The following is a 19,992-nucleotide window of genomic DNA, read 5'->3' as shown; positions in this document are numbered from 1 at the left end:
GATGAAACCTCTGGGAATCCATGACTAAACAGACCGCCCTTCCTCCAAGCGGCTAGCTAAAGGTCTTATTATGGTCACACAGAGGGTTATACAGTATTGTTCATGACAGCATCCAGTCTATTAATGATAGTTTCTGCTTCAACAACTCTGTCCGCCAGCCTGTTCCAGTGGTTCACCACCTGTTCCGTGAAAAGGCTCCTTCTCCCCTCGGTTTTGAATATGCCCTTCTTCAGCTTCCACCCACCTGGCTCCTGGTTCCGTTCTCTGTGACCTGTGACAAATAATTCTCCGCAGTTCCTTTGTTAAACCCCTTGACAGTTTGAAATACCTCTATTAAGTCACCTCTGGCTCTCCTTCTTTCTAGGCTCTACAGATTCAGCTCTTTCAGTCTTCAATTAATGCACACTATTTAAATACAGAATAAATGAGTCTGAAAATAATACATTTTGAATCATTAAAGTGGTCTGATAATGTGTGAAAATGTAGTGCTGCGTCAAGTTTTTGCAACCAGACCGTACTTTTACATCCATTTATTAATTTGTCAACACATTAAATAACAACCCCCTCTAGACACTGGCAAATGAAATGCTGAATATTAAAAAAATAATAACCCAATATATCAAAACAATAAAATGCCTGAACAAGTCATCAGTTACCTTAAGGCTTCAAAGATGTCTGTTGTTATTCAGAACGGCAAAAGAGCTCAAATCTGAAAAATCTGGTATGTTTGGAGACAAATATGTTTCTATTATCATACATATTTAAAAAATACTTTGGCGTTCCCTGTGAGCGTTTCAGAAAATAATGAAAGACAGGGCAGATGAAAAGTTCACATCAAGTATCATGCAAGAATCCCAGAAACTGCTTGTTTATTCAGGGAGAGCAATGCCGACCACATTGTCTTAATAAATACTTTCTTTGCCCAAGCAGCTGCTGCAAGGTTTTTTGACTCTCAGACCACACGTGTCTTGTGAAAAGTCTGGGACTCGTTTTTTGTTTTCTTGTCTGAGCTGCAGAGCACAGTCGCACATCTTTATGAGAAAAAGGGACACAAGCCTACGCTTTCTTGGTGTTTTATGTTGAGAGTCTGTTTTCAGCTAGGAAGGGAAAAATAGCAACGTAGAGTCTAGACAGAAGAGATTGGGTTCAAATCTGGAAGCCATTCACTCCAGCTTAGAGCACATGGCTGCCTAACTGCACTGAAGGATCACATTTCACTGCTTAATTACACAAGAAAAATGGTTACTTCATTTTTTTTCTTTCTGAGAAACCTTGTAAAAAAAAAAGCCATTGCAGTTGTAAAGCAAACCAGTGTTTAGTAGTACAATTCTTCTAATACTCTGCTAACCACAGAAAAAGAGATTTAGTATTTTATATTTTAATTAAGAGGTTGGTAGAAATAGAGATTTATTGTGTACATGTTTTAAAAAGGCTGGATTTGATTGTTTGATTGAACTTAACCTCCACAGAAACTTGAGGAATAATGTTGAACTGCTTTTAACCTGCTGATTCCCTTCTATAAGGAGTGTCTGAAAGGAGCTGGGGTTTCCTCTGTGGCCATAGAAATAAAAACACAATGATTTATTTACAGCATATTTTGTATACCTACTATATATTCATACAGTGCTTATGATGATTAATTTTATGTGATAAATCATGAATCATCGTATGTGCTAATGTGTTGTCAATGGATACCGGTGTGTGTGCGTGTGTGTGTGTGTGTGTGTGTGTGTGTGTTAGTGCAACAATTTGTTATTGGGCAATCATCACTTACTGAACAGAGCCATATCTGATTGATTATATATATATACAAATATACAAATAGGCAGCTGTATAGTTCTGTTTCTAAAACATTGCCAATTAGAGGTTCAATTGGACAAGAGCAGTTTACTGCACAGTGTGAAGGGTCCCAGCTAACAGTGCTAACCAAAATACAAGAATATGTGTGTGAACCAGACAGCCTTCCCGGGACTGCTGCTCTAGTGCCCTGACTCCCTGTATGAGAAGACGGCAGCACTGAGATATTGCCGACGCTAGGATTTACTGGGCTCTGGTGCAAGACTGTGAAGTACCCACCCAGCACAACCTAAAGAAAGCCTTTTGAAAATAAATACATTCTCAGCAAAATCTCAATCGGTCAATAACATTTTTTTCTTTTTTTAATTTTGAAACACATTAGTCACAAAACGTATTAATCATATGCATCAATTGGATTTTTAAATGAATGTTATCAAGTTAGTATGAAAACATTTCTATAAATAAAAAACACGCCTGCATCTCAGCAATTTCTTTTCATTTCTGTTCAAGCATCATGGCTGACAGAGTCTGGGATGCTGTTTGTATTGTGCTGAGTTTTTTTTAGACTGAAGTAGGAGTTATATCAAATGTAATAAACTATAAAATTCATATTATGGGTTAAATATATTTAAAAAATCTCCCTATACAGTACAGACCATCAGTATTGCATGCACAGATGTTATTGATCTAGAATACAGTGACTTAGTTAGCAGTACAGCTATGGCCAAAAGTTTTGCATCTCCCTGTATAATTAAATAATTTTGCTTCATGGAGTTGAATGAAGCCAGGTGAATAATGCTTCGTTAACATATTGAATTACATTCTGCTCAAGGGCGCTGGAACTAGGGGTGCTGGGGGTGTGGAAGCACCCCTTTGGCTTTGCATGGCTTCCATCATATACAGGGGTTATAGTTTTGTTGAATGGTTTTCAGCACCCCCACTTTAAAAATCGTTCCAGTGCCACCGAAACCGCTTTGTAATTTTCCATATTAAACGAAAAACGGACAATTTAAAAATGTCACATTTCGAAATCCAACATGAAATACTGTACTGTACTACTATGGTTTCCAGTAGACTTTTGCGATATCGTTCTGTAGTTTATTTGATAAATGAATAAAACAGCTAAATCATGTTTAAATAATGTAGGGTTCTTTTTCTAATCCCAGTAGATTAGACGCACCTCTATATTTTTTAAAGTGGGCTCCGAAAAAGAGAAATGGACTGGGGGCTGGCACAGTATATATGTTTCATTATCAAACATTATTGGTAATATAGGTCAGGCAGGAGGTTCTTCCTTTAGATTTGTAATAGACATTCACCTGAGCCTGAACAAAAACAGAAAGACTGTTTGAATTCCAAAGATCCCCAACTTCGGTTTGGTTTGGGTTCCGTGATCGTGCACATCATCAACTTTTTTCTCTCTTATTGAGGACAATTAGCTTTACTCAATCTAAACTGTGGAGTTATATATATATATATATATATATATATATATATATATATATATATATATATATATATATATATTTTTAATATATTTTAATATATGCACATCTCTCTGCCACTGTAAAAAAAAAAAAAAAAGGATAGTCTTGCTGTTGTTATGTCTTCATTTAAAAATGATTAACAGAATGATTCACATTCTGGGACACAATTATACGTGTACAAGTTACACATATTCAAATAAAATAAATTAACTGAGCTACAAAACTCTGTTCTGTACTTCCAGTCAAATATTACTCCATTCAAACAATATAAACCTCACACAAAACTGTGCCCGGTTCAATAAAAGGTAGTTCCACCTCAGTATAGTCTGACAGACAGCTGCTTTTACAGATATGGGATTCAGCAGCAAATTACATATAACAGCTTTTTTGTTTCTGATCCAAACACATTTATATTTCAACCTTGAGAAGCTTATATACATTGTACTGTTTCATTTTAAATTGATACTGAATAAAAGACGCTCTTGGAAATCCAACGGAAATGTTGTTTCCAGGAAATCAATTGCTTCGATGGCCAGTGAATAAAATCCATTATTAAATGCGTTTCAGATCTCTGTTTACGTGCTCCCTCGCAGTACTGTACTGTCCAGATTTAGATTTCCTGCCATCATAACAATGAACACATCCAACTGTTGCATGACAGCTCACATTAACAGGAAAGAAACTCTACTCTGGATAAATGTGTTCTGGAACCAAATATCCACAGCACTGAATGAATGACCCTTTTTTCCAGTATGCATTGCATTTCTGTGTGTCATTCCGATTCAGTTCTGTTTTCTTCTAATTAATCTGTTGCAGTATCCTGCTTTGTCATTGTGCTGCCAGTAGGGGGCAGCACAGTCAAGCAATCTGAAGAAAGGAGATACAAAGCACACTTTGTGTTTGCAGGACAGCCAAGCTGTCTGCATACATCTAGTGGAAGATGTCAAGATAACATACGATAGCATTGATTTATAAAGACCTCTCTAAGGGAACCTTCATGCTTCAGTGCTCATCTAAATACCTTCATACTGCAGATAGAGGTTGTATACAACCTCTATTTAACCAGCTAATAACTGTGCTGTATATATGGGAGACTGAATCTATAAGGAGTTTCCAAATGTTGGTTTTATTTTCAAATCAGGGAATCTGCTTTACCTATCATAGGTAACTATTCCTCAACATCTTTAATATCAGTGCATCAGACAGGGTGAACTAAGATGTGCCACTAGGGTTGGTTCTGTTGTGTCTTAATGGATTGGCTTCTCAGCCCACTGAAATGAATGGAAAGGCAAGGGATAGACATGAACTGCTAACCTCACTGTTCAAAGACAAACATTCAATTAAAGAGCTAGCTCTGTAGTGGAGAGAGGGGAGTACAGCACATGTCATGCTGAGGTCACAATTATTACCTCATTGGCTTCTAGGAGGAGTTCCATTACAGAGCAAAGACTCCCAACCTTCGTGCTTACAAAACAATATACAAAAAAAAAAAAAAAAAGCCTCTGTGATCCAAGATCTTTAGAATGTATTCTGTATTGGATGAAAATGTTTCGGATTCAGGATGACTTTCAGCCCAGGGCAAGTGAACAGGGTGTCCCCCTCGCTGACACATTTGGACAGGTTTGAACAAGCCATGGCCCACAAAGAGAACAAAGGTTTGCGGTTCTTAGTATAAACTACAGCAGTGTGCCGCAAGACCTGTCTTTTGTGTGTGCAATGAATCTTTTTAGTGTCCTTTTTTTGTTGTTACACCTGGGTTACTCCTCCTGTTTTTTCCTCGTTTAGCTTGGGGTCGTGGAATAGGAGGTTTGATGGGTTTGTGAAGCGCTCAATGCATGTGGTTGTGTTCATATTGAACACAGCAGTATCTGTAGTAGAATTACTAATCTTGTTCAAAGCTGGGAGTTATCTCTGGTCCGTTTTCATTCCTAACCACCTCCCTCACTGGACTTTAAAAAAAAATAATTACTAGCTTAAGCCATAAGATGATGATATAGCCACCGCCAGCAGCAGACCACCTGTTTTTCAGAAAAATACAAAGACTGGATGCACTGTGAAAGATGTGATTTAGCTTGTCTTTTTGCACTCCATAAGCTTTGCATTTGCATTAGCATCAAAAGATCCAGACCTGCTACCCCCCCCCCCCTTTCCATACTGTGATCTCTAGAAGTGGTTTGTACATGATAATTACACTTGGCACTAAGAAACCATGCTGTTGTACTGTGTTTATCTTTGGGGTTTTTTGCTTTGCGCCAAATAAAAACCATCATCCCAGCAAGGTAACATCTGAAGAAGCATAACTCAGCCATTTGAAAGTATTAAATGAGAAGATGAAATGAAAGTTTTATTTATTTTTATTTTTATAACTTGAGTTTCTATTTGCTCAGCTGTGTTGTAAATGCTCCTTCTTTACAGTTTAAAAGCCTGGTCTAAAGGTAACAAAACAGTGACTCATTTTCTGACCTCTAATTCTACCATAGAGAGAAATGCATCTCCATGTGCTGGCGTTTCTTACACACTTGTCTAAATCACAATTCAGGTGTGTTTCATATACTATGTGAATGTGTTTCAGTTGTTGGTACTCAGCACATATCTATCTCTTTATGGTCTGTTTTAAAGTTCTGCACAGTCATGGATATATCTGGGGTTTCTGATAAGGGGTGGTCCCAGAGACCTTTTAACAGTCGTTTTATCTGAAGGAAGTGAATGTATTTGCTACAAGGTCTTTCTATTTGTGTTGCCCCAGTGCTGTGTAGTGTAGGGTACATATGCTAGTTAAACAAGTATATCTGGAACACACAGCTCCCTCAATGACTGCAAATTCAAATGATAAAAAGTGGTGACTGTATGCACATAATAGTATGGAGTAAGAATTAGCAACGACATGTTTAGTCACAATTTGATAAGTAGCACTAAGTTAATGAAAACTGGATAAGTGGTTCTCTGAATATATGGATAAATGTGAAGTGTGACATGCGTAGAGTGCTGTGCATACAAACGGATGTGCGACGGCCACAGAGGACAGAGCTTGCGTCTTCACTATGGGTATACAACAGGATGTCAATTATGGTTGATACTGCAAAATTTGTGTTTAATCTGAATAATAATCTATATATTCTTGTGTGATAAGCTTGAAGGAAGTGCGCCTGCTATACGCCTACAGCGTTGTACAAATCTGTAAAGCACCAGCTAGGAACCAGCATCAAAAATAATGAATATGGGTCACCAATGTCTTAATATGAATCACTCCTTTATCCAAATTTTACAAACTAGTATGTATAGAGAACAGGCCAAAATAAATAACTCTCTATTTACAGTGTTTCTGTTCAAAAGATTACGTTTAAAATTCATCAAACGTGAATATATAATAATTAATAAACACAGACTTAACAAAACATTACAGCCTGAGTTATATTAGTTTCTCTGGGAAATTGGCCAGTGGAAAAGATGACACAGCAGCTGCTTCATTCAAAGCGTGGATGCAAAGCAGGCAGTGATAAGTGTTTAAAATGCTTCAGATTTGTATGTGTTTGATGCATTTGCATATCCTAACCCTGGTAGTTGTCGAGTCTTGATCCGTGAGCAATGTATCCTAAACTGTAAACATGACTTTTCAGCTACCTTGCATTCTCTACTCTTTTGTTTGACTCTTTTTTGCTAGTTTAACCTCTCCTGGTGGCTGGCTTTCAAGCAGACACGGGTCGAATATGGACAAAAGACAGAGAAATGCAACTGTTTGATAACTAACCTAACATTGGGTTCACCCAGGAATGTCACTTTTAGACATCACGATTTAAGACACCGCTACTATGACTTGGCATTGCTGCAGCCATACATCCCACTCGAACCATACCAGATGCATAACCTAGGGCTCATTTTGTATGTGTCCGCTGACCTTTTAGGGGCTTGTAGTTGCAGTGTGAGTATCGGGTAAAGGGGGAGATAAAACAGACAATGCATTACTAGCTTTTTTTATTTTTTCTCTGAGTTGAAAACAAGCATGTCAGTGAAATGCATCCTCTGTAACAGCTGGAAATACGTAATTAATGCCATCAGTAACATGAACAACTTGAGCATGGTGACCATACAGACACACAGACAGAGGGACAGGTGTCTTTATGAGGTCCCAATGTCTAAAGCCCCTTTCACACTGGCATGCTTTAGCCGGGTAAGTACCTATCAGCGTCAGGACCCAGTGTCGTGCGAGTCCGGTACACAATTTCACACTGCTTTGATAAAGCTGGGTTGACCTGGGTGACAGACGCAAGCACACAATGCGCGGATCAATGCCCCGGAAGCAGCTTGGGATGAACACTTCAGCCATGTAATGTTCCTTATTCTTGATTTGTTTTTAAGCGGAGTTAATGGAACTAGCTCCTCAGGTCCGATGTATTCAACCTTTATTTGTAAATGACTATATTTATACTGCCCCTCCATGGTGGAATGATCTACCTCTGGACTGCTCAGTCCCTGACTGCTCAGTCCCTGACCACCTTCCTGTGCCTCCACGAGGCATTGCTTCTGCTCAGTCCCTGACCACCTTCCTGTGCCTCCACGAGGCATTGCTTCTGCTCAGTCCCTGACCACCTTCCTGTGCCTCCACGAGGCATTGCTTCTGCTCAGTCCCTGACCACCTTCCTGTGCCTCCACGAGGCATTGCTTCTGCTCAGTCCCTGACCACCTTCCTGTGCCTCCACGAGGCATTGCTTCTGCTCAGTCCCTGATCACCTTCCTGTGCCTCCACGAGGCATTGCTTCTGTTCACTCAAGCCAGAGCAGGAATCCTTGTGTGTCTGTGAAAATTGAAAGTGCATCTTCACGTTATCAGCATGTCCACACCTTCCCTCCCACCCACACACCTCCAGGTGCAGAGTGAGAGAATCATCTGCTAACCGCCTCTCATTTGCTGACTGTTACAGTTGATGGCTGGATGTGTGCTAATTCACTATGATATCCATTCAGCACACACACAGTCTGCACTGAATCACCTAAGAAACTATTTTGGTCATTTTAATTAAATTTCCTCCATTCCTGTGATTAAACAGCCAATTTAGTTGCCAGGAAACAAGATACATTTCGTTCTGTTTAGTTAAAGGTCATTTTATTGTTATGCATTTAGAACAAATGTTCAGGGAGCTGTTATGGCAACTTAACTTGCATATAATCACTATTAAAGAAACATGAATTCATTCAGAGTTGCAAAGATTTTTATATATTTAGATATTATGCATATATACTTATATATACAATATCTATATATATATTCTATATATATATATATATATATATCTAAACATATATATATATATGTAATATATAACAGTTACCCTCGACACAAAATCTACGAAAAGGTTTTACTGTTTCCAAGTGGAGTTATATTACTTGCTCATTTTATGTATTTATGAACACACACCAATTGTCATATATATATGTGTGTGTATATATATTACCAAACAATATATGTGTGTGTGTGTGTGTGTGTGTGTGTGTGTGTGTGTGTGTGTGTGTGTGTGTGTGTGTGTGTGTGTGTGTGTGTGTGTGTGTGTGTGATATCTATATCTATCTATCTATCTACCTAGCCTAAATATGCTGTTAATATCTTATTAGTGCATCTGAGATACAGAATATTCATATATTTGTTATCTGAACGCTATAATTAAAAGTTAAAACTTACAAAACCACCTAATTCACTGTTCATGTAGTTCACAAATAGTTACACGCTTTCTATCTATCTGTCTCTTTTCTCGCTCCTTAATTAATGTAAATCAAAATACTAACTCGCTGCTGTATAGTAGTGTAGTGTGCATGTATTAAAACGCGTACTAAATGCAGTATTGTCGATTAAATCCTTCGCATTCGAGTGGTGAATGATGATGTCACACCTACTTCAGACTGGCAGATCGTTGTTCCCAGAGGCCCCGCCCCAATGTTAAGAGAATACTGTGAAACAGGCTGTGCCGATCCTCGCTTGCACATTCAATAGGGGATACAGTGGAAGATGAGCAACAAGACAAACTAACCGCGAATTGCATTTCAACTATATCGTTGCTTTCACCGTACAAAAAAAAAACAAAGCAAGACCAATCTTTACGGAATCTAAACTGTGTGAGATACTTCGCTGGGATAACTATCGGCTTGGTCTGTGGATATATCTGCCCTGTACAATTATCAGATCTGCAAGAACGAGATTCCCTGACTACAGTAGTGCCTTCAACAGGTAGGCGTCTTTTCATGTGTCCTAATGAAAGTGCTTATTTTGGTTCGGTTTAATAAGTGGACTTTTCCTTTACTAAGTAAACAACTGCAAGATGTCTTTGGCAAGGTTTTACTGCAGTGATGTTTTATCCATTATTTTATATCGCTTATGATTTTGTTTGCGAGTTGAACGAGATCAATTTACTGTGATGATGTTTATGTTTAACAATTAAATAAAAACATTGATTTAGGTCTGATTTGTAATTTTTTCTAATCAAGCAAGCTACTAAAAGTTACACAAAGTGTGAATGTTTTTCAGATATATGTTCTTTTTTTCATAATGCAATTGTTGAAAAACACATTTCTAAAATATATGATTATAAGTAAATTGCTTAATAATTAACTATATAGCAAAGCAATTTAGTTCTAAACCCGAAACACAAAGACTGTGTACAGCAGGGTACCTTCTGTGTGTGCTTCTGCTACGACGATTCAAGATTTAACAAAGGTGTTGAGTGGTAGTCGTAACACATTGCTGCTTATCTCGGCTTGCTATTCTCCCTGCGGTGTCTGAGTATATACATATATGGGCTGTTTCCGGGAACGGATTCGTCATTCACCATCTTATCTGTAAACATAAGCATATACGGCCGTTAAAAAAAAAAAAAAAAAAGTCAGAAATCGGATTTTTTTGTTACGCAAGGTGTTATATGACTGAGAACTGCAGCTTACTGATCATTCATAAATAGCATTTTTATTGTAGAATAAATAAGACGCGTGTTTGATTGCACTGACTCGGGAACCCCTACTCCGTGATGACGCAGAGTGAGTCATGTCTGTTTCATTTTAATTACAGTGTGACCCGTGGGAAGGGCATTCTTATCCCAATTGACAACAGCAAGAAGTTCAATGAAATAACAGCATCTGACCAAATAGTTAGGTTTCTCAAAGCTGTTTTTAAAAGGTAAATGCCGTGTGCATATTTAGAAAACTTGAGCGCATATGTGCCTATTACTAGCCAAGGTCTGGATGTGATTATAAAACATACACGGACTGGTAAAACGTTTTTTCTAAGTGTTTTCCCAGTCTTTTTCCATAATTATAAGCGATCCTAACTGAAAACCGCAAAACGTCTCTCAGTCTTTCAATTACAGTGGAATTTGGCACTTTTGATGTGGGATTTGAGTGAATTATCAGGCCAGTTTGAGCTGTGTGGTGGAATTTCATTTTCTGACGCACTGAAATGGAAAATGTGAGCTAGCAGCTGTTTGGCTATACTGTACATGTATTTTGTTGAGGTTTTTAAAAAAATGCAGCAGACTTGTACAGATTTACCTGTACATATGTTAAACACCCAAACGAAGAAGGTGGTTTTTGAGTATTTTATCTATCTGTCTATCTATCTATCTATCTATCTATCTATCTATCTATCTATCTATCTATCTATCTATCTATGTGTGTGTGTGTATGTGTATATATATATATATATATATATATATATATATATATATATATATATATATATATATATATATATATATATATATGTATATATGTGTGTGTGTGTGTGTGTGTATATATATGTATATATGTATATATGTGTGTGTGTATATGTAAATATAATGAGAGAGAGAGAAACAGAACCGGCTAGTTTGCAGCCAGTTTCCATGTAAAATGTGGCTGAAAGTCTGTTATATTTTGGGGAGAGCATTGTATGCTAGAAGTTACCTGTGCTGGAAAAAGTGAGCCAGTCTAACCCTTTGTCTTCTGTAGACGGCCCCTATTCACAGGGTGTTTTCACAGGTGCCTGTCTCAAAGCACACCAGTAGATAAAAGGCAGCCCAGCTTCTCATTGCTCCATCTTATGTAAAATACTCTTTATTCTCATCCCCTCTAGATCCATAATGTGTGACCTTGGATTGGACCAGGTGGCTCCCCTGTCCGGCAGCTACCGAGGCATTCTCAAGGTTGGTACCAATGCATGATAAAGGCATTGAGATGATATGTGTGGTAAACTAAACTAGTTTCTACTAACATTGTAGTCAATTCAGAAGCACATCCCATTCAATTTTTTGGAAACCCATTAAATGTGTTGTATATGCAATTAAAATGATGCTATCCAATGTGTGCAATGGAGTACTGAATCTCCTTTATCATCTTCAGATGAATATTCTGCTGGGCTCAGTACAGTAGTTGCCCCTGAAAAACAATATGCAGGTTTGCAAATACACAGATGTCCAACCTTGTGAAATGCAAAGTTGAATCAAAGGGATTGAAAACCAAGCAAGACGTTTTCTTTAAGCTTATTGTGTAGTTCAAGGACTTTTCCCTTTGCACACGTGGAGACTGTGGGTGGCAGTGCTTTCATACTGTGGTTGGGTTTCTTTAAAAGAACTAATGATTTATTAGGGTCTTGCGTAACATTGGAATTTGAAAAATACTCACCATATCAGCAATAAAAGAAAAAGCATTACACAACTACTGGTACTATATTTCCTTTAGCATTTCATCAGTTCTTGCTCGAGAGCCAGCAGTGTGTGTGTGTGTGTGTGTGTGTGTGTAATGTATAATATGTAAAAATAGAACGCAAATCTCAATGATGTTGTGCCTTTTCTTATTTATTTAATCAATGACCAATTGCATCAGTGGAAAAGTTAAGCAATTGAGAATTAATATGGTGCTCAGTATGCAGGTCTTCATTAAACACTTGGATTGAGACCAGGGGCTCCTGGCTGAATGCCTTGGACAATGATGAAAGTGTAATCATTGGATATTTACATGGTTTTCCTTTTTAAAGGGGTTATAAACTATCAAATGAATCTGCTCCTGTTGGTAAAAGAAACTCTCACAAGCTGTGCTATGTTGCTGTAGGTCATTTTGTTTCCCAGACTTTATTTGCTCTTTGAACACAACACGGGACCCACACGGTTCTCATAGAAAGTGCAAGTGCGTCTCAGATGAAGTGCATGCTCAGGGATGGAAGTAAGACTCCCAGTGCAGAGCAGTTTGAACCATTCCTGTTTTTATTAGGAGTTTTCAATAAGACACGCCTGAGCTTGTTACCTATACACTGTGGCTAATCAAGCACATATCTAAATGTATAGTAAGTGAAACTGCTATGCAACAGGAGTCATAACCCCCACCCCCCCAGAGAAAGTGTGCACAATCTCTCAAAGTATTGTGCAACAAAACAGCATTAGAACATTTGCAGTTGTTTGGTTTTCCTCAGTTGGGTTTTTGTGCTGACAAGTATACAATGTAAATGAGAATTCATGGTAACAGACTAAATCAATTGCAAACCCCCGCTTTCTTAGCACACAGGCTACTTGTGTGAAGTGACTGTATTTCTGCAGGTAGTATCGTGACAACAAACCAAGAGCAAACACAAGAGCTGTTAGTCCCAACACCTGTGAGCCGATACTCTACCCCCACTGCAGGTTTTCAATCCCTGTTGAAATGAAAGTGGTGAAGCAATATCATTGTAGCTTTAGTGTACTACTGTTGCTCTGTGTTTTCACTTCCACAGGGAACACTTAGACCAATATTTATCTAGCAAGGAAGCATGTTTATGTGTTCCTCAACCTATCTTGTGTGTGTGTGTGTGGGGAGATGCCTTACCTTTTAATTTAATTTAAATGCACCCAGAGGAGCAAGTGGGCCCAAGGTACAATGAAAAATAGAAAAGGATTTCAAATTTAAAAACTGAAACCAAAACTTTATTTTTTTTAACCAAATGGAAAATTGAAAGCTGAAGCTATGCTGCCATAGTTCAACTTTAAAACGGAATCATTAGACCATGTCAATCAGAATGTGTCCCTTCTCCCGTAGTTCTTGACAAGAAGGCCTGATTGTATTGTATAGCAGGAAAAGGAGTCTGAATTGTTTTTTGGACAGCTCACACCCACGCAGCTTTGTAAATGAAAAGCCATTCGCGGCGGCTGACAGTCGCTGTGCTCTCCTGAGTTTGGGGTTGTTTGTGTTGCAGGAAAGCTGTTGCTAGTAACTTTTTTAAAAGAAAGCGTTTCAGTCACACACTAGGCCTAGGCCTCATTGTAGTACATTTTAGGGCTGGCATTGGGCCCCTGTGATCCTCACTAAAGGACTGAAGGACCTGCTCTGGAGCTGGCATGCAGTCAAAGCTAGCAGCCTGTTGTGCAATGCTAATGTCAGCATGACAATCAGACTGTGGAGATCAGTGCTTGGGAATCAATTGGAATAGGTTATTGCCATTCGATAGGATATCAGCCATGCCAGATAGAGTACAGTAACAGGAATGCGTGCTCCCATTTTGGCTTGTACAGTTTTTGTTGCGTGTAGTGTGTTGTTGTTGTTGTTGTTGTTGTTGTTGTTTTTTTTTAATTGCATTACGATCATATTTTTATTTTTTTCCCAGCGTCAGACAGCGTTTGACACTTATGAGGACCCGACTTCATTATTCGCTAGGTTTTATTTACCTGGTGACAATGAGCAGTCTGCCCAGGAAGTGCCTTCAGCACTCGACTCCATATCACACGGTAAGATGATTTAAGAAACAAACTAACACACTGATCTTATGGTGTCATCTTTTATCAGTATCAGTGTTCAGACTGTGACAGACCGCAGCGACTGCCTCTGTTCCACAGCAACATTCAGGAAGACATTAATAATACTTGAAACCAAAAAAGAAAATAGCATTTTGTTGGATTTAAAAATTCCATTGATTTGGGATCTATTTAATAGTTCCACTGGTTTGTCAGTCCGTACTCAGCAGTGGTTTCTGAGTGCTGTCATGGGAGTCATGCGTTTTAATAACCACACTGTAGGGTGTAGGGAAGATAAAACCATTTTCAAGGAAATGGAGAAGTAGCTTGTGCGAACGCGTACAGAATCGTTCTTGCTAGAATGCAAAATGAATTATGAATTTAGAAGCCAGCAGTATTCCTCTGCTATAATCCCCTTCTTGTGTTCCCTGCGTTTCTCAGACTTCTGTACCTACAATGTACCCCTCCTGACCCCCTGCAGCAAGGCAGTCATGAGCCAGGCTCTGAAGGACAGTTTCAGTGGCTTTGCAAAAGAGCAGCGTCGTCTTTCCATCCCCAACGGTGAGTGACAATCAGCTCCACTGTTTGACTGTATAGAATTGTCTGTACAGTTTTGTTTTTTTTAATAGTTTTTAGTTCATGTTAAAAAAAGCCTTCTGTCTGTCCTAAATAAACAACTATGGTCAGAAGTTTTGCATGCATTTTAGGATTGAGACATAAATAAAAATAAACTATATGAACATAATTTTAGGTCTCTTATTTAACATGTAATTAAAAAATGATATTGCAAGATGATATCAGAAGCCATAATGGTAGTACAGTATTTCATGTTAGATTTCTTTATTAAGTATATGGGAAAACTACAAAGCAGTGTGTAATTTTCAATATGTTAACGTAACATTATTAAGCAGGTTTCATTCGACTATGAAGCAAAATGTGTTAATTCTATAGGGTGATGCAAAACATTTGGCCATAGCTGTAAGTATGATTAAACCCCTGTTTGCACAATAGCATCACTACTTGTGCGCATACTAACTGAGATCGATTCCCTTGTGTTCCTCTGTGCCTCAGACCCGCGAAGCTGGAGCGAGCAGCAGGTTTACCAGTGGCTGTGCTGGGCAGCCAGTGAGTTCAGTCTGGCCAATGTCAATTTCCACAAGTTTAACATCACGGGACGGGCACTGTGTGACCTGGGAAAGGAGCGATTCCTGGACCTGGCACCGGACTTCGTGGGAGACATCCTGTGGGAGCACCTGGAACAGATGATGAAAGGTAACTGCATCCTCAAAGGCATTGAATGGTTTTTATTTTTTTAAATACCCCCCCTCTATAAACACTTTTTGATTTTTTTATTTCAATGCAGCAAAACAGCTGTAACATCTGTAGGATGTGCAGTAATAGTCCTGTTAAGAGCACTAAGATCAATCCTAACGTCAATAAGCCCTCCAAGGAGGAGAGAAATAAATGATATCCCAGATGTTTTATGACTAATTCCAGAATCTAATCTAATCTAGTTCTGTGCTGCTTTTACAGATTGCAGCGAGAAGCATCAAACCCAGTATCTTCACAACACAGCACCAACTGTATCTGTCTCCAGCTGGATCAACAACAACAACAACAAGGCCATTGGTGAGCTGCGTCACATGACATTCTGGGTGATAAACGTCTTTAGAAATGGTCACCTGAGTAGAAGTGACGGACGTCCTTTTTATAATCCCAATACACAAGATTCCCAGATTCTTTTTAAAATCCTCTCGTGTTTTCCCCTTGCATCTCTGATTCCAAGCATGCAATACTACATTTGGGGATGTTAGTCAAAGTGAGCTGTATTAGTCAAATGGTATTGGATCCGAATCTATTAAAATGAAAGACGTGTCGGTGGGCATATTTGTGCCAGCTAGACTAGTGAGTGTTGCGCCCATGCCAGCAGCCAACATAATCTGGAATACTGCAGTACTGATGTATTGGTAGAGGAATCAAAGCCATTGCAATGTACTGCCCTGTACGCTCAATGGCAGAAAACATGGAGCTCCACTGCAGTCTAGTTTTGCATACGGGTTTAGCGTGATTTGACAGTTTACCTCTTTTTTTTTTATAGGTTTCAGTCTGGATCAGACTCTGTGCTCGCTCCAGATACCTGATAACACAACGCCTAGTTTGCTGAGGGAGCTGTTTGAAAACTCGGAGAAGACGTCTGTACCTAACATCGTGGACCTGGAATACCAGGCATTTCCCAAACCCCAGGTGCAAACGGTCAACGTGAATTACTTCCCTGTAAACCAGGACGTAACCAGCAAGAGTCTAAACCTTGGGATCGGAAAGACATGTAAGTCTTTAAATCAGTAGCACACAGCGTGATAACATTGGCATGCCACCGCAGTTTTGTCTCGGGTTTGTACCATTTAAGTATGCGATTGGTATCCACTATGTATGCATTTATTTATTAATAAATTATCCAAAGCAGATTTTAAGCCTGATGCTTCGCCCTATTGTAACCCATTTTAAATCAAGAAAGGAAAGTCAAGCCCATCCTGTCTTCTCTCTCCTGTTGTGCAGTTCAAAGCAGAGATCAGGACTCCTTGGAGAGCATGGACAGCTTTGACAGCACTGACGCCCAGCTGCAGTCCTGGAGCAGCCAGTCCTCCCTGGCAGACATGCAGAGAGTTCCATCCCATGACAGCTTCGACGAGGACTGCAGCGTGGGCACCCTGTGTGTCAACAAGCAGGGTCTGTCCTTCAAAGACTACATCCAGGAGAGGAACGACTCAACGCAGCACGGCAAGCCGTTCATCCCAGCGGCCGTCCTCGCCGGATTCACCGGTAAGACGTCTTGTCATAGTATCGTTCTGTAGCCTTTGTCAATGTGTTGAATTGTATTTGCCCTAATAAGACTACAGTTTGGCGTTTTGAAGTAAATGGATAACTGGAGAGATCTAGAATTCCTGAAACTGTGACTGCTTTCCTTAATAAAATGTTTTGCCCATTCTACAGGGAGCGGGCCAATCCAACTGTGGCAGTTTCTGTTGGAGTTGTTGACAGATAAATCCTGCCAGTCCTTCATCAGCTGGACTGGGGATGGATGGGAGTTCAAGCTGACTGACCCAGATGAGGTAGGTTAAGGTGTATGGAAGCTCTGGCTTGTTGGTGTGTATTACAGTACAGCAGAGCACACACGCACAGATTTACACAAGCCGTATGCAAACCTGTTTCACTCCGTCTTGCAGACAGTCCTGTACACAGGGCAGTGCGTACAGTAAGCAAGGGGAAGTTTGGGAGGAGGTTAGACAATACAAATAGGAGAATGAAGATATTTCTTTCTCATTTGCTTGTTATTAATTGAAGGAAAAATGACTTGCAGCTCATTATCCTGCCTCCCGGGCATGGCATATCATAGCCTGGTCATAAAATGATGGATTATTCTGTACAAACAAAAATGTGGACTCCAGCACAAAACATGGGATGTTTTTAAGTGCTTCGCGAGTACAGACAAATTAATTTCAAAGTGTTTCAGCTTTGAATGCCAGCAAAAACTACAAAATTTGCCACTGAATTTGTTTTTTTTTTTGCCCCAGACATTGGTGCATTGTCAGAAGCCATTGCCTTCTGAACCGCAATACAACTGTTTTGGGGCATCAGCACAGAACCAAGGCGAGGGTAGTGGTTGGCGTAGTTACAGATAGCATACGTTCTCGGGTGTAGGTCTGTGTTTAGAAAGAGGAGCTGATCTCCCTGTCTCTTCTCGTCCTCCAGGTTGCCCGTCGCTGGGGCCGGCGTAAGAACAAGCCCAAGATGAACTATGAGAAGCTGAGCCGTGGACTGCGGTACTACTACGACAAGAACATCATCCACAAGACCTCGGGAAAGCGCTACGTGTACCGATTCGTCTGCGACCTGCAGAACCTGCTGGGCTACTCTGCTGAAGAGCTGCACATGATGCTGGGGGTCCAGCCAGACACAGAGGACTGAAGCGCTGGCTGTGGAGCAGGGGGGAGGTGTGGCCTCTGCTGTGAAGATAGCAAAGTAACTTGACCTCTCCTGAAGGTTCTCATTTGCAGCCTTTGTTCTGGCTAGCCTGAGCAAGGGAGATCTTGAAAAGAACCCCCGTTGGCTGAGAGCAGTTGAGAAGACGTGGGGGTGCTCTGTCCATCGATTGTGGAAAACTGATGCCCCTTATTCTTGTGGACCAGCTTCTTTGTAAAAATGTTTAAACTTTAAATAAAGATGGCAAAGCTGTGCCTCGATGCAGACAGAGCCATCGTGGTTTGCTCTTTCTACCTTTTGGCTGTCAACGAGTGTGTCTAATGTCTTTTCCTCACTTTTTTTTTTGATTGACTTCAGAAACTAATGTTGAATTTAAAGCATTTGTTCTGGGAATGGGGAGTATTTGATTAAGATTGTTTTCCTTTGCCGTTCTTTCTGGGGTCAGAAGCAAAAGCAACTGAAGTCGTCTGCATGTGATCTTGGGGTGGAAAATAAGTTTTTAGTGGATGATGATTGTAAACTTAAACGTAGTTGAATTGTTCTGAGCGGTCAGATCAGAATAGCATTGGTCATATGATAAACAATATATTCGTTTAAGGAATCTGCTGGAAAAAGGAAAAGTGAAACTGTCACAATGATTCAGATGGGAATCACTGCAGTGTCCTACTGCATATGTGGGGAAACTATAATGTTTTTGTACAAATATATTTATGTTTAATATTGTGGCATTCCTGCAGTATATAATCTATATTTCTATGTATACATATTTTGTAACCTTCTTTGATAAATCAGATGGAAGCATCAAGCTTTTATTGGGATCAGGGTTCTGCTGTGTGGATCGTTTAAGCATTGTCTTGTTTGTTTTTTGTGTGCCATTGGTGAAGTAGAGCTTACAGTAATCTACACTATCACTCTGCTTGAATGGGCATCTGATTGCAAATAGGAATGTATTATTTTGTTGTGTGTTGTCATTGTGCATCTCAGGTCCCTTTGCATTGGAATCTTGTACTTCGGCAATGAGAGACTGTTACTCTGCTGAATGAGATGGTGTATACAGTGTTTGAGAAAAGCGATTGTACACCGATGCTTCTGTCACGAAAGGAGGAGCTTGTGTAGCAGCTATTTTTAACTGCGCATCATTGAACCTGAAAACTATTATCCTGAAATAAAGCTTTATTTTTTCTAATTCTCTTGGTCTTATCAAGTCTCTGTGTTTTTAGTGGGGAAGGAGTTCACTTGCATTGCTCTGAGGAAAATAGTCACAGAACCTCCACTGTACCAGGAGCCCCTACTGTACCCCTGTATCCTAACCCTAAAGTCACTATCCCATTGTAGATTAGCTATTCAGTGCCTCAGCTGGATGATTTGTAATGATTCTGTCTGTGCAGCTGTTCAAAGCATGGATGTTCACAGTCTGGATGCAGTTGCCCTACTTGCACCCAGGGGTGGTTAAAACTGCTCCGACTGACACCCTTGCACCAGAGTAATAAAGGACAGCACTGTTTAGTATTTGGTGATTTAGATAGACCTTGTAGTTGGTAAATTCACATGCAGCTCTCCCTAAGATATGAAGGTAATGTTGATCAGGCCTGAACTACTTGGTTTAAAGCACAGCGTAAATCGAAGAGCGAGGTTCATTGCACTACACTGTTGTATTAATCAGAGTGCTGCACACGGCTGCCAGAAGCCTCTTCAGTATTACACAATTTTAAAGCAAAACAACTACAGTTAGACCTTCAAGGACTGCCGGAACAGATTCGAAGGCATCGAGAAAGAAGTATTCTCTCTTGGGCGAGAGTCACACGGTGGGCTTGCTTGATTTCAAACCCAAAGTCCGCTGCATACCCATGGGCCATTTTGAAATCTAAGCCCATGACACATGGTGGGAGGCTATAGAGATCATGGATGAATAAGCACCATTGGTTCCTACAGCAGTGGCTTTATAATTGAATTTCCCGTAGATTGCTTGAGTGATTGCGTAACAAACCTTCACCTTGTTTCAGAAGTGGTTTG

The 19,992-nt window shown here is 39.7% G+C and overlaps 1 protein-coding gene across 2 annotated transcripts; it reads left to right on the top strand.

Moving 5' to 3' along the window:
- The first annotated feature begins 9,245 nt into the window (after positions 1–9,245).
- Positions 9,246–19,165, top strand: ets2 (v-ets avian erythroblastosis virus E26 oncogene homolog 2). Of its 2 annotated transcripts, none has more exons than XM_041232993.1 (10): positions 9,246–9,500; positions 11,376–11,445; positions 13,872–13,992; positions 14,440–14,559; positions 15,070–15,270; positions 15,532–15,627; positions 16,097–16,324; positions 16,555–16,818; positions 16,990–17,108; positions 17,749–19,165. In XM_041232993.1, the coding sequence occupies exons 2-10, from the start codon at positions 11,383–11,385 to the stop codon at positions 17,962–17,964; spliced, it is 1,428 nt and encodes a 475-aa protein (XP_041088927.1). In that variant the 5' UTR covers positions 9,246–9,500; positions 11,376–11,382; the 3' UTR covers positions 17,965–19,165. The 2 variants fall into 2 exon arrangements, with proteins under 2 accessions (XP_041088927.1, XP_041088926.1); XM_041232992.1 differs by lacking the exon at positions 9,246–9,500 and adding an exon at positions 10,158–10,442.
- The last annotated feature ends 827 nt before the right edge of the window (positions 19,166–19,992 follow it).

The sequence above is a fragment of the Polyodon spathula genome, chromosome 30 (genome assembly GCF_017654505.1).
Source record: "Polyodon spathula isolate WHYD16114869_AA chromosome 30, ASM1765450v1, whole genome shotgun sequence".
Lineage (NCBI taxonomy): Eukaryota > Metazoa > Chordata > Actinopteri > Acipenseriformes > Polyodontidae > Polyodon > Polyodon spathula.
This window is presented reverse-complemented; position numbering and strand designations above follow the sequence as displayed.

Excerpts from the sequence above, each read along its gene's own strand:
- ets2 (XM_041232992.1), top strand. The coding sequence starts at position 10,294 with ATGACGCAGAGTGAGTCATGTCTGTTTCATTTTAATTACAGTGTGACC. Across the intron at positions 11,446-13,871 it reads GCTACCGAGGCATTCTCAAG|CGTCAGACAGCGTTTGACAC; the intron begins GTTGGTACCAAT and ends TTTTTTTCCCAG. Across the intron at positions 13,993-14,439 it reads ACTCGACTCCATATCACACG|ACTTCTGTACCTACAATGTA; the intron begins GTAAGATGATTT and ends TGCGTTTCTCAG.